Consider the following 15,658-nt stretch of genomic DNA (forward strand, 5'->3'; position numbering starts at 1 on the left):
TTGAAGGTGTCCTAAAGCTAATCTAAATAGAAATGGATTTTTGAGTCATCTAGAGAATTCTCTTTTTTTTTTTTTCCATCTCCAGGGAGTAATGCTGAAACTAAAAACTGAAGATTTTATCTCCCAGAAAAATGAAGTAATTGCAGAAGACTGAAGTATCCCTATTGTCAAAATTCTCAGAGCAGCTTCAATGCACTAGGTTACATCCCATCTATACAGGTTGCTTTATATGAACCATCAGAAGTCTGGTCTTACCTTCCTTTTGGCTAGACAACCTCTTTTGTGGATGGAAAAAGGCTATTCTTGCTGTTTCACACCGTAGATATTTTCATACCATATTTTACATCAATAGCATAGTAGTGAAGAACAGTTTCTTTTCACACTCTCAAACATGGCACTTTCTTGCAATCTGCTCAGCAAATTATCTTGCTACAGTCTTGGCTGAGCCTGCTATTTCAACGCAGGACTCTAGGAAAGAAGTGCATTTTTCTGCACAGTCATTCTGTTTTGCATTGCTGCTGGCTTGGGTTTACTGTGATTACTTGAAAATTTTCCAAATAGCCCTGTGAGAATTTGGTAAATACTTATAGAAAGCATCTCTCTAAGTGTGTGAGACATTAAGTGCATTAAAAAAAGAAAACAACTAATAGCCAGCAGTTCAGCATGTTGTTCTCATTTTGTCAGTTTTACCACTGTTTTCACAGGGTAGTGGCTTTGAAAAAAAAATAAGACCAAAATAAACAGTAGTAATGCCTACTACAGGGAATATTGTCAAGAGGTATAATCTCTTGCTCACATGTTTAGGATTCAGAATTTCTTTAACTTGACTAGCTTATGTAAGAAATCCCTATCAATATGCAGAATATTGACATCCATATTTTTGTTAAGGCTAAGAGATTGTTTTCTTTCATTTTTATGCAGTGCCTGATCCAGCAAATAAGCATTCACACACAAGAATAGTAGACTCCTAACTTCAATCAGATYCCAACTGGGAATAGGATAGTTAGGCACGTGCAGCATCTGGTTGCAGAATTAAGACCATTCATCTCTCGAGTCTTCTTATGCAATCATAATATGAGCTATGTGCACATAGGATTCCTGCAGTACAGGCTCCTTTACCTGAGAGGAGGAAATTAATTTACAGAAATCAGAGGGCAGTCCAGACAACAAATATAGCAGTTCTTGCAGAAAGTATGTCAGCTCCAAACAGCTGTCTTATTCACACGCCATGACATTTACACAGGTGAGGAAATACCCTGAATAGATAAAGATACATTAACCAGTCCTAAACTAAATGTAGGCCTACATGTTTTATCAAAATTAAAGATATTTTTCAGATCTCCCCAAAAGACAGTTGCATTTGACATCTAACAGAGGGTCATATCTCACAAGACCGCTAGTTACACAGCTTTTCTCAATTGTTTTGGAAAAAAAAAAGTGTAATATTCATTTGATAGCTACTAATTCCATTAATGAGAGTCTGGACTCAAAGCAGTGCTGATGTTAATATCTTTAGCATAATATGTCACTTTTTAAGTTATTCCTCATTGATTACCTCATGTATTTTTCTACTTCATAGATATCTAGCAGGAAATTCGTATTACTATTTTTTACTTAATAAATTAAACTAACCTCAAATTATATTCATATTTAGAAATCACAGGGGTTGAGTATTCAAACTTCTTAGAATAGAGTTTCAYTTTCTGAAAATCAAAGCTAATATCACGTGGCAAATCAATGCTAATATCACACTGAGTTTAATATGTTAAGATAATGGGTAAAGAGAAACAGAGTTTTCTAAATTTTCCTAGAAGTTGTTTTTAGTATATGTAGTCATTAATGTGTTAAGACAAGTATGAAAATGCATTAAAGGATCAGGAATATTTTCCTGCAGGTACTTAGAACCTAATAAATAATGAATGTGGTGATTAACTACATGGGCATAAGCACAGTACATTACTAAGAAAAAAAGATACATAAAACCTGGCCTTTGAACAAGAGTGCACTATTATATTTAATGCATAAAAGCACTTGAATATAGTCAGTTGTGTGTGAAGAAAAACAGAAGAAGTAAGTGAGCGTGAATTAACATTGTATTTTCAAGTGAAACTGACTTAAATATTGCCAAGAGCAACCAAGGCACCCGGAGTTTTGGTGAAAAGGAAAAGGAAAAGGAAAAGAGCAGAGGGAGGACACCCTTTAGGGGTGCTTGAGCAGCCACAGTGGCTTGTGGAGGTCCAAGGAGCTGAAGTAGGACCACCACCACGGCTTCTCCCTCGCCTGCGCCGATCTCCCTCGTGTCTCGGGCTGTGCGTGGGGGTCAAACAGCTCCAGCGGGTCGTACTGGTCGTAGGCRTCTTCCATGGGCCGGCGGAGCAGCTTGTTGGGCCAGGCCTCAACGGGTCGCAGTACGAAGTCTACACGGCCGGCCTGCTTCATCTTGGTGGGTAGGGTGACCCTCTTCATCACGCGGCTGTAGCCCACAGCTTGGGCACTGATGATGTATGTTCCTGGGGGCAGGAGGCGCCAGTAATCTCCGTCGGCAGCTTAAAAAAAGGAAAATACAATAAATCAGAACTTATTATTCAGTCTTTTGTTCTTTACGGATATGTACTTGTATCCACCTGCATGCCCAAGTGTTCTGACCAGATTCTGARATCTAGTCAGGTCTGATTTTTGGAGAAAAAAAAAATAGACTAGATATATAACCCTTTAACTATGAAAAGGAACCCCACCTGTGAAACTGTGGCCTTCAGGAGCTAATGTAGTAAAATTCACAAAAATGCAAAATTTTTGCCTTTGTAGTAAAATGCAAAATTTTCAGTAACTGATGTATCTATATCACAAGGAAGGGAAGCTTTCCTTCATGCAAGGTATGAGGAATAATTCCAAAGAAATGTAGCGAGTTAAAATCCATGTGAAACTTAAGAAAGCACAAGCAAAATCCAATCTACAGTGTATATTTCTAAGAATCTAAGAAATCTCTCTTTTTTCTTATGCTACATTCAGTTATTYTGCAGATATTATGGAGTATCAGATGATGAAATCAGAGTTGTAGCTGGTATAAATTACCATTAGTGTAAAATGGGTGCAAATTTCCACCAGATGAAGATTTCAGCCTGCAGGCAAAAGTAGGGTATTTTAAAGTGAAATATTTATTCTTCATTTTCTATTTCCTTTATTTTGAATTGAAAGTCTCTTAACTCAGTTAATGTTGCGTTAATGTTATTTTCTCATGGAATTTCTCAGTCTTTTTTTAATATTAAAGATTAAAAGCCATTTCAGTCTTGTGACACTCTTCACTCCACCTAAAATGAGAACAAACAACCCTTTTTCCTTCATATGTAAACACATTTTTTATTTCATTCTTAATTCTTTAAARGTCTTCTGCAAGTAGAAAGTCATTGTCTGGGAAGAAATTTGAAAGAGACCCTAATTCATGCCAGAGTCTCCCACCAACCTCAAGAATCTGCATCATCTCTGCTATTGTGTCCCCTCTAATGTCAATTTTTTCCTGAAAGCTGGAAAGCATCCACTATATTATAAACTGTYCTGGCTTTCCAAATTGATTCAACAGCTACCATTAAAGCAAAATGTTACCATTCATGTCTTCTGTCTAGCACTCATACAGCAACCTATTCTCCCTCAAATCAATAATAAAATGAGAGCATCGATTTCAGTGAGAGCCTAAAAGCTCAAAACTTTATGACTGTGAAAATTAACAATTGCATATGCATTGGTACATGCTTATCATCTGATGACAGGTATATGCTGGTTGTAATTCAATGCTCTAGTCTTTTTATATTTGATATAAGTTTTGTCAATAAATCATGCTTATTTACTCATGCTTTTCCATATTAACAATAAAGGTTGCTTACCCTCAAGCACTGCTATTATTCAGATGGTTAAAGTCAGTGTGGTTTCCACCCTAATATGGATGCCTCAGTATTTCAACTAAGCTTGTTTATGASAGCTCCGTGCTTCAATATGAGTACAGGATGGTCAGAGTAACCTCTGTCCTCTCTCCAGAGCTAATGCCACATTTCCTCAATGTGAAACATGTCCTTGATAACGAACTGCTGAATTTGTTTAATGACCTATTGTCTTTTATGACAATTGACTCTCTTGCCAGAAAAAAATGAGAAGTTACTGTTTGTTCATAGAAAGTAAGGTTATTATTAGGTGATATTGTCAAGATCAGTGTAATTCRATTATTTCGTGAATTAAAAATGATGGGCATCCCCTTTCTTGTGGTATAGCAGGTTGCTCATGTAATGCCTACTATGACTGGTGGTATCTATGTGAGGTTCTCAAACAGTAATGCAGAATTAGCCTCTGAAAGACACATTCTTTTTATTAGGAGATGATAGGGGTATAATATATTTTAACAGGCCTAACAAAAATAGTAAGAACGGTCTGGGATGGTATTTATTTCCTGAGCACCCAAAAATAGTAAGAACGGTCTGGGATGGTATTTATTTCCTGAGCACCCACAACCAACAGGGCAATCCTTAGAACAAGAGAGATGCAGCAGAGAGAACTCTTGGGTTTGTCTTGCAGGAGAATGAGGCCACTCTACCAGGATTGAACCTTACAGGCAGTGTATTGGTGAGTTACCTCGGCCTTACTCTACAAGGTCACTGGAAGGCACAAGCATCTTCCTGTGYTTGCTCTTTCTTTTTAAGCTAAAAGAACAAAGTATCAGGAATTTCTTCTCCAGCTTGGGGTTAAGCCTGAAAGAATACTAAATCAATAAATGCATAAGGAATGAGATGGGATTGTTATTGTGTTGTCTTTACACCCAGATATGGGAGGATGATGAGGTTTAGGGCATGTAGGTAGCCTAAAGAAGAGATTATTCATGGCAGTAAGTCTTCATTTGCACAAGGTTTTAACATATCTACAGCAGCACATACATACATATAAAAAGTAAAATAGCAATAATATAAGGGTCTAATTTTAGCCTGTGCAAAGGACGTTTGGTATAATTTGTAATAAATGTTATGTTCTGCTAATGAAACTCTAAAGCTAAGTGGTGAAAGGTGGATCTTCTTGCATGTAGCTACATTAGATCTGATAGCTCTCTATATGTGTAACATCCTATATACAATGAACATTGATATGTCTTCTCTGCTGCTATTCTAGAAACAAACCCACAGTTGAGAGCTGAATTCTCCATTAATGTGATATTCAGCTCTCAGTGCTTTCACCCTTATCACAGTAAAGAGCTCCAGCTAAAAATATTACCTGTGGTGACATCATGCTGGATGCCCCTCACCGAAATCCGAGCATTTTTTATTGGGTTGCCAAATTTATCAGACACAATTCCTTTTATCCCCCGATGAACCTGACAAAGCAAAGCACAGTTAGATAGATGTTAATTATTGTGATAGCTCCTCCTCWTCTTCTCCCAGGAAACGCATTTAGAGAGAAAACGATTTTTGCAAGGTTTGACCCACTGAGGAGGGTCACAGGTGCTCACGCCGCCTCMAGATCACACGCTCTAATTTTTGAGCTCTGCAATGGTGCTTCCTTCTTGGAGAGAGCTCTAGGAAAAGGCTGAGTTGAACAATTGCCTTCACAGGCTACGTACGTGACCACGCACCAAGGGTCCCTTCTGTGTGCAGAGCAACCACTGCTTGTCTAACCATGGTATTTAAAGAATGTTTTTGAATGTCTGTCCTAGACTCAGAACCACCAGTGAAATATTGGGAGTTTTAAAAATAGGCAGATATTTTATGCATAACTCYGGTGGAATGAGTGAAGTCAATTCGGCACCAAGCAACGGCCCTTTAATATAAACAAGGTGCAGCATTAAAAGAAGGGTGAAATAAATCAAAATAAAGTAGTATCATTAGCTTTCAGTAGTGTCATTTGCATTCAAATAATATCGCTTATCAAATAATATGTAGCCATCATGGCAGAACAAATAATTAATGCAGGTTGCATAAAGAAATTGGGTCTTTAACATTAGTTATAATACATTTCATTTTCTCTTAATCTCATATTAAAAGATTCCAAAATATTTCAAGATAAAAAAATAAAAATGACCAATTATCCTATAATAGGTATACAGGTACTATTTAAAATAGAGCAGAAGCATAAGAATAAAATAAGAATAAAATAGACCCTTTCATATTTAAAAAGAAATTAGAAAAGCAAATGTTTGTATTGTGACACATATCATTCTATATAAATATATATTTTTCATTTAGTATCATACAATATTTTAAATATATATTAATCATTATCAATGCATAATATTGATATTAATTACTATATAATATTTCACATAATTGCTAATATTAATTGGATGTAATTGTTAACATTAATTGGCTAATATTCTGGTTTAGTACCGGYGAATAGGAATGCTGCAGTGAAATCTGCAGCTACTTTGGACTCATCATCTTTCTGCTACTCGTGTGTCAATATGTGTCAGACTGTCAGGACTTCTTCTCTCTACAAGCAGAGACCTCAGCTGCAGTGCTTGAGCTGATGGAAATTGTGCCGGGTGACAAACGAAAGGACAAGGGGAATTCTGTCATACTAGAAGGTGCATGACCAGCTCACTATATTAATAGTTTGACATTTAAAAAAGAGTCAAAGCTTTTAAAGGCTATTTGTGTATGTGTGCAACCTTCAAAATAAAAAAGCTTTCTATTGGGAATCACTAGAATTTACTCGAGCTATTCTGTTTTCTTTCTTCCTTCTTCTTTCTCTTATTCTCATTTTCCCCCCGTCATTTTCCTTTTTATATGTCATAGAAGGTGAAAAAAGCCACAAAACAATACAGAAAATATATATTTCTTTTCTGGTAAGAAATGGAAAAGTTTGAAACAAGCACTAAAATATCCAACTTCAGAGTCATTCTTAGGGAGAAATTGGATTGGAAAAAGCATCTAGACTAATGATAGCAGTTTTTTATTTAAGGTGAGACCGTGTAGACTAGAGTTATTGAYAGGACTAAGGTAATCCTCAGTATATAAGGACTTCAAAATTGTCCCTTAAGAACTATTATGATGAATAACTGCAATTTTTTTCAGCATGGACCTGAGGATTTGTCATAGGGATAGTGGGTAAATCTGGTCAGAAGAGTCAGCTCAGACTCAAATTTAATTTACAGTGTAGACATACTCAAAGAAGAATGACCTCATCCAACTGCATTAATAATCTCACCATTACAACATGATGATATAAAAATGACGAAACTGAAATTTTTTTAACTATRTTGTTTTTTTTTTGCTTTAAGTGAAAAAAATTTTGTTTTAACCCCAAGTTTGCACCACAGAGCTATGGAGAGTGTTTTGAAGTCACTTCCAAAGGTGAGAAGAGTCAGCATTTATGAAAATGAATTCTACTTCTGTGAGTTAAGCCAAGCAGACTTGTGCACCAAATATCCTGGTATATATCAGAATAAGAAAAGTTTGAATTGGTTATGGCAGACTTAATCTTTATCAGAAGTAATTCACTCATCCTTATCTACAAAGTTGTTTTGCTTACTATCCTGCATTTACTCAAAAAGCTTTTCCAGCATAGACTTCTACAGTATCTCACATTGTAAAAATCTTTATATCTTGAAGGCTTCAACTGCAATATAAATGGATTTAACCCAGCTCCTTTTGGATTCACTAAAACTCATTTTCATCAGACAGCTTTAAAATGAAATGAGTTTGGTGGTCTGTATTGTAGACTTTATTGAATGATGATACTTACCACAAGTAGCAAGAGGTTGCTTAGAAAGGCCATAAAAACACTCCTAACAATTTTAAATTACTGCATACTCAATCAAAATAAGGCATGACAGAAAGCTAATCTACTAATGGCTAAGAGAAAGATGAGCAACTTGTGCTTCTGTGTTCACTTACTTATTGTCAATGAGGTATTTGTTTTTGCTGAGCTCAAACTTGTTATCAAAAGTGACTCTTAAAAGGGATATTTTCAGGCTTGTAGCCTTAAAGTTGCTCCTCTAAAATATCAGGATTCACTTCCTTCTTAAGCACTTTTGTCCAAACACTCAGTGGAAAACCACAGAAACAGAATTTCTGAAAAGATATCTTGAACTTCCCCATAAAATCACAGAATCGCAGAATGGTTGACATTGGAAGGGACCCTTAGAGATCATCTAGTCCAATCCCCCTGCTCCAGCAGGAACACTTAAAGCATGTGGCACAGGGTGGCATCCAAGCAGGTTCTGAAGATCTCCCAAGAAGGAGACTCTACAGCTTCTCTGGGCAGCCTGTTCCAGGGCTCTGTCACCCTCACAGTGAAGAAGTTCTTCCTCACATGCAAATGGAACTGCCTGTGTGTCAACTTGTACCCATTGCCCCTTGTCCTGTCGCTGGCCACCGTGGAGAAGAGTTTGGCTCCATCCTCCCTACATTCTCCCCTCAGGTACTTAGACATATTTTTCAGATCTCCTGTCGGTCTTCTCTAGGCCAAACAGGCCCAGCTGGTTTAGTCTTTCCTTGTAAGATGGATACTTCAGTCCCTTAATCATCTTTGTCTTTCTATGCTGGACCCTCTCCAGAAGCTCCATGTCCCTCTTATACTGGGGAGCCCAGAACTGCACACAGTACTCCAGGTGCGGCCTCACCAGAGCTGAGTAGAGGGGCAGAATCACCTCCCTTGACCTGCTGGCAACACTCCTCCTGATGCAGCCAGGATCCCATTGACCTTCTTGCCCATGAGGACATTGCTGACTCATGGCTAACTTGTTGTCAGCTAGGACTCCCAAATCCCTCTCCATTCCATCTCAATGTCCTGTTACTATACCATGCAGGCTTGGTCCAAGAACCCTGTTGGCTTTTTTTTTATTTTTTTCAAGAGAAAGGGTGATTCACATTTTTATAGGTATTGGTTTTTTTGAGATATTGAAYTTAGAGGAGTAGATTCATAATATTGCACAAAGTGTTTGCAGGATAGTCCTTTTTGCACTGTTTACAAGGCCTTTACACTCCTCAATGTCCATCCTTCTCACAAGACAGGGAAAACAGTGTTTGTGTGTCCTGTTAGACGAACTGAGGAACTGGGACCCCTGGAGGAAGGAGAYTGAGTACTATCTCAGTGATAACTAAACAAGGGAACAATAAAGAAAGGATAATCAATAAAGAATGAAGAAGAAAAACAAAAAAAGTAAGTGTTAAGGTTTGTAAAAGCAGAACTGTACCATTTCCATGTAATTCAGGAGGGAGTCTCTGTTTTCATGCCAGATTGTAAACAATTCTTCCTCCAAAGGAAACTTTTCACATCCTACTTCTACCGTAATTTCGAAGCAATTTGTATGAAGATAGTTAAAATCTGCCATACCTAGAGGTAAAAAAAAAGAGAAACTGTGAACCCATCTAAAATTTAACCCTTAACCAAAACTTTGCTCTGGCACTTAGCTGAATTCAGCTGCTGCAGATGTGGCTGAATATATTGTAATGAGTGTATACAGCCAACATATAAAAAATATTTAGCAAATTCAGAAGTTCACAAGACTTAGCTCACCTGCGAATTGATTAGTGACCATGACACTTCTTTCACATGAAAAGTCATCCTTTTAATTTGTTACTCATGAAACTCAGAAACAGCAGTAGAAAGATAAGAACTGGCAACTCATAGCAACTGAATAATCAGTATTATCAGAGGTGGTGGCTGAAAGTCACCAGCAAAGATGATGGCCTTTTGCCTTTAACATGATMAAAATCATAATTTTCAGAAGAATGTAGGCTTATGATATTCAAATGTATTTCTCACTCATGCTCTAAAATTTTTCTAAATACCTAGTTCAGTAGAATTATTTGGGGTCCAGCTGAGTTGTATTTGAAAATAAGCACTTCTGAGAATTTTATGAACACTGATATTTCATTCATGTCAATATTTCAGCAATCCTGAAGAAAATCTAATACACTAATAAGGAGATCAAATTAGTTATCAAAGCACAAATGAATGTGGCATTTGCCTCTATTTTTTTCCTTAGTACTCTTATACTCTCTTACACACTCTTAAACACTTTCCTTAGCAAACAAACTTTATTTAAAGAGATCAAAAGTGTGGTATGAGTGTGTGAAGCAGAACAGAGTCCAGAAGATGGATCAAAATTCATGCTGCTGTTAAGGAATAGGAACACTATGTTAAGCATTTATTTTCTCATCAACTATCCTTTCAGATATTAAAAGCAGGATAACATTAGATACAATAGCAAATTCAACCCCTGCATAACTTGTTAACTTCTCTCAGGTTGTATCAGGGCTGACTTCCTCTCACAGTGTCTGAATATAAGTGTTAGCAACATATATTTTACTTCTTAAATCCCTCTCAAGTTCCTTTTTGCAGGCGTCTCAACTAAAGTGAACTGAACTGAATAAAATTGCTTCTTTCAAGCCTTTGTGTCTCATAAAGGTCACATAGAGGTTTTACCTCACTTGATATGATGGTAAAGTGGTTTTACCTCCAGTGAAGCTGTACCACTCAGCACCATTTATAATACCTCCGCGTTTCACAAAGTTTCCACCACAACGAAGCTCTGATCGATCGGAGATGACCGGATGAGCATCTGCATATGCCTTTGCCAGCATTTTAAACATCTGTAACGGAAGAATTTGTCATATGATAATGATTTGCCCAGTGAGTTTTTCTTTTGTAAGACCTAACCATGAGCCATTCTGCATCCTTGARGGCTGTGAACAGGAACGACTCTCCTGGCAAGGATATTCCTCCAGGGAGTATTGAACGGTCTTCTCTGACGTCCTTTGCACTTTGGTGTATCTGCCTAATAATGATGTTGAATACGAGTGGATTTTTTGGTATTTGGACTCAGGTTCATCATCTAGAGAGAAAGCAATATGTTTGTTTGGTCATGCTTTAAGTCCTGGGCTCARAGTTGGACATTAGCTCTCCCTGTTATGTTGTAGTTCATGTTTTTTCACCCTTTGGAAAAYACTCTACATCAGCCATAGATCTCTACAAGGGCAGCTGGTGTTTAAAATAGAGAGTGTCGATTTTCTTTGCACTTATCACTCGCACAGGACAACCTGTCAGCTTGATCTCAATGGTCGTTGCTTCTTCATGGAGCAGAAAACATTCCTAAAAATGAAGGACTAGGATGTGATGATGGAGGATGTCACCATCGATTTCCTAAGGAGCATTAGTACTGATGAAGAGCAGATGAGTCACCACCCAGACAAGAGAAGTGATGGATACAAGCAGTGAAGACAGAGGAAACAGCAGAGATCTGTGGAGAGTATTTCTTTGAATGAGGTTCTTCCTATTTTTTCTCTGATGTTAATTCCAAATTTGTACTGAACTTCCTCCACTCCACTTTTTCTTCTTAATCTGGACCTCATCTGCATAAACTATAAATTCAGACTTCAACACTAAAATGATGCAATTGTCAGATGCTACTGGTTCAGCTCAGTGTTTTGTATATTGTTTAAGAAAGCATGTGCAAGAAGATGAAGAGTTTAAATGCTGCTTTTACATGAGATCCTGAAAATAACAGCCCAGCATTAGGAGCTTATGTAAACCTCACAGTGCAGCAAACTGACTTAGAAGTTAAATCCAAGCACTTAGGATCTGAAATCAAGTGTTTTACAAAACTGTTTGAATTATCCTCATGCAATTTACTAAATTCTCCAAAGCCTGAAGGTAATTTGAATGATATCACTACCAGTCTCTATTCTTTGCAGTGCAAAGAATTTGTTTGTCATTTACAACAAGAATTGAAGGGCTTATCAATTTTATTTAAAGGCACTGGTAGATTTTTCTATCTAACTCCAGTTTCAAGCGATCTGATACTTACAGGCACAAGCGGAAATTCTTGATGATAATGATGATGAAACTGTAACTAATTGYCATTAATGTAGTTAAATATTCCTCTCTAACAGACCCTGGAATATATTAGAAAAAGACACTCGGCAGTTCAAGTAAAAGATCACACTAGATGAGGTTTTGTCCCTGTGCACAGAGAATTAAGCATTAATGTGGACATTTCAGACTTTTTTTTTCTAGCACAGTACTGAGTGACTATACTGTGTTTTCTCCTTGACTTCAGGGAATGAAAGAAAACTAAATGTTTTCACTGAAGCTGCATGAAGCCTGAAATGCCCAAGCACACAATTTAGACATGTTTTGTATAATGGGATGTTTCTAATAAGCACAAAGCCAGACTAATTCTGGGATCAAGTAGCTGACCAAGGAAGGATGACAAACAAAGTGTTATGTAAAGTTTAAAGGAAACTTTCCAAAATATTCCTGATGACCAGATGCTAAAAATCCTAACTTCAAACTACAAAACAGTTTTGTACCTCCCTTGATTTTCCATATGTCTAAGCACTGCTCAGCCCCAYGCTGTTACGTTTCCTTGAAAGTTCTGCTGAAAAGAGATGGATGTTAATTAGACATGTTAAAAAGACATTTTGTTGCCAGTAATTTAGGGACCAGGCCCTCACATCTTTAACTTCTAACAGAGTTTGGTGGCCAGTTCTGAGCCTTCTGTAGAAGATATTTGCTAATATTTTTTTTAAAAAASCCTATGTGACTCAGGAATATGTTTCTCATTTTTTTTCAAAGACGTCCACAGATGTTTTTTTCCTGATGACCAATTCTTTCTTCTCCAGGTTCATAGCAAGTGGCATAAGGCTTTTGTCTGGGTGTTAAAGTAAGCAAAAGAAAAYGGGTGGTAGTGGGGAAAGGAAGCAAGAAATCCAAAATCAAGGGAACTAGATTAAAAAGTGAAGTTTAAATACAAGTTAAGATTTGCTCAGTGACATCTATCTCACTTGGAAGCTAAGGTACGAATTCCTATAGACCTCAAAAAACTTGCATACTTTGTTATAATGAAGAGGATTGATAGAGAGAAAACAAATAAAAAGTAAACTTCCCATAACTTTGGAATGTGATTTGGTAAAATGAGGTAAACTCCATTCCCTTGTGTGGCACTTTTACCTCACTGAATTTCACAGTATTTCTTTTTCCCCCCACGGAGCAGAAGTTTGTAAACTCCAGGTTTATAGTAAAGCGTCTAYGGTCCTTCAGGTCCCATAAGAAAATCTATGCTCTTCTGCCATCTAAATGTAAATCCCTTTGGCTCCTCTAGCACAGGCTATGAGGTGAAAAGGATACAGGGGGAAAATGTAATCGATATGAATGTGTGTTCACACTAGTGATGCCTTAGTCCTGACCCASACCTTCTGCAGTTTTCATTGCCATCCACTAAACATTTGCTCTGCATGCTCTGTGCTGAGCTATGCCTGGCCCTGGTTACTGCTCACATAAGTCATGTAATCAATAGGTATTGTGCAGCTCAAAAGAAATGTATTGATATAGGAATCATTTAATAGTGATAAATACTGAAATATTTAATAGTTCCTGGTGAGAACTGCCGCTTCATAAGAGAGTCAGCCAAAAGATATGCTTGAAGATAACTGATATACCAAGTTAAAGAGCAAGTGCTATCTATTTTTAATTGCTGTTTGGCTACATAAAGAACTGCTCTTTCTTCAAAGGCCAGAAACATCTTCAACACACACTAAAAGGCTAAAAAGCTAGCTGTTCTCCTAGCGGGCATGTCGGCGATGAATACTAGATGGAGAAAATCAAAGGGAGATGGGAAAGATGGCAAAAAAATTCACAGAAGATTTACAGTGAGTCCCAAATGAGAAACTTTCTAGGGACAGAGAGACAGGAAAGCCACTCTCGTTAACTGACCTGGAATAAATGTGACAACGCTGCCACCATATGGCGGCCACTCTTTTTATTTCTACAGCCCTGGATTTCAACAGAAAATAACACTGCTGGTCAGGCTTGCTCCATTTCTCTTGGCACGTAGAAGTAAAAATATCAGATTCTTGGCTCTTTAAGTGTAAGAACGTGCCTTTTTCCTAACCTTGCCTTGTAGTGTCATGTTTGGCATCACAAAATATCAGTAGATTGTTACAGATAAAGCTGCTAATGTGCAAATGAGCTTGTATTGAAAAGGAAATTAAATAGATTACATATAWCATGTATCTATTCCTATGTACATATATAACAAATGTATAAAATCTAAMTAAATCAAAGTTAGGCTCGTTACGTATTAAAAGAAGAATTCTTCATGGTTCCACATGTGGAAGGCATATAATATATTCATCCCGTGAAAGGAATGCTACCTTCTCATCAGGGGTAGGCGAGAACATTTTTTCTTCCAGGGGGTGCCTCGAGTAGTCGTAAGGATAGGTCACCACCAGCTCTCCTCCGTGCAGGCTGGCAGAGAGCACGAAGGGGATAGATCTCAGCCACTTCATCACTGCTTTTGTCTCAGGGGCCACCTGAAGCATAGGAGGGAAAAAAAATAATTAAAAAAAAATCTAATAAGCTATAAGTGTTCRTGTAATGTGGAGAGGATTCAGTCCAGGGCAGGATAAAGCCCAGAGGAGAAGTCTGAAAGGAGAATGATGTTGATCTTCAGCCTCTCACTCGCAAGGGTTAGCGGGAGAAGGAGTCGGTTTGCAAATAAGGGAGGCACTCTGCTTCTGGATAGCCATAAACTASAGACAATCACTGTGGAAAAACTACAAGAAAGAGAAACTTTGACAAAAGACTAGTATTTTATTGCAATAGCATTTTTAGCAATTCAGTGTGATGATACCATTTTTTGAATCTGAAGATTTCTGGCATTGTACCATTGCTTGCATGCCAGTTTCTTCCTACTCTAATTCCATTCCTGAATCGGCGTGATTAACCCGGAGTGGGTAAGCAGAATATGTGGAGTCATTTTTCATGCTTAGCACTCACTGAAAACGCACTACCTCCCTCTCTGTASTTTAGCCTAGGTGATGAATAATGAAGATTAACGTATAGAAAATTCAGAAACGGCCACAAATTAGGCTCAGGATTTGTCACGCCAAGAGAGTCATGGCTTCTAAGGGAGTGAGGACTGGACTTCCCAAGACCCTTGGCCTTCTAGCCCCAAAATGCAGCCCCGCTTTGCCCCAGAACCCTAATTTGTGTGTCCTGCTCCAGCCTTCGCTAATTCCTAGGGGCAACAGTGTCATCTTGTGGTCGCTCCTTGCAAGCCCAGACGCCCAACCAGCTCTTGTAGCAGGCAATGCTTGGGTGGACAAGCTTACACGGGTGGACAAGCGAGTGACTGCACAGTGTGGACTGCTTTGCACAGCGGCAGATATGCAGTTAAAAAAAATAAACAAAAAAAAAAAAAAAAAAAAGGGAGAAAGGACTCAGTCCATGGCTGCTAACACAACTTATCCCCCACGGCTCTAACCCCATCAAATATTAGCTAACTATCCAGCCAGGAGCTTGGAGTGGTTAATAACTGATGAGTGTGAACTGAGTGCTCACAAAGCTTAAACAGCAATATGTAGGGAAAAGAAAATAATAGCAAGAGCTGTAGGTTAGTGTTATGAAAATACTAACTCCTGGGGTTTTTTTTGATCATTCTTCAGTAAGTTCCAAAAAAAAAAAAAAAAAAAAAAAAAAAACCCACAACTTTGGGAATGCTGACCATCGCTAAGTTAGGTGTTGAGCAGAGACACATCCATGGAGCCATGTTGCTCCATCAGGGTATTAAAACACCCTGAAGAGAGGCAGAGATCAAAGGACCTCAGAGAAGCTCATCTCTAGATAGAGTTTTCCAAAAAATAGTGTAATTACATCAAGAAGTCTTCCCTCTCTGCATCTA

General features: G+C 37.9%; 1 protein-coding gene across 1 annotated transcript in view; it reads right to left on the minus strand.

Moving 5' to 3' along the window:
* Positions 1-2,081: 2,081 nt before the first annotated feature.
* Positions 2,082-15,658, minus strand: part of CPZ (carboxypeptidase Z) — a 33,260-nt gene continuing 19,683 nt past the window's right edge. Inside the window, exons 7-11 of the mRNA XM_026034156.1 lie at positions 14,130-14,288; positions 10,433-10,568; positions 9,167-9,306; positions 5,248-5,347; positions 2,082-2,546 (exon numbers count right to left, since the gene is read on the minus strand). Coding sequence (XP_025889941.1) covers positions 2,200-2,546; positions 5,248-5,347; positions 9,167-9,306; positions 10,433-10,568; positions 14,130-14,288 — 882 coding nt within the window. The 3' untranslated portion in view covers positions 2,082-2,199. The remainder of the gene's footprint in view (positions 2,547-5,247; positions 5,348-9,166; positions 9,307-10,432; positions 10,569-14,129; positions 14,289-15,658) is intronic.

Source organism: Nothoprocta perdicaria, unplaced genomic scaffold, assembly GCF_003342845.1.
Source record: "Nothoprocta perdicaria isolate Ctin4 unplaced genomic scaffold, notPer1 scaffold_14, whole genome shotgun sequence".
NCBI classification, from domain to species: Eukaryota; Metazoa; Chordata; class Aves; order Tinamiformes; family Tinamidae; genus Nothoprocta; species Nothoprocta perdicaria.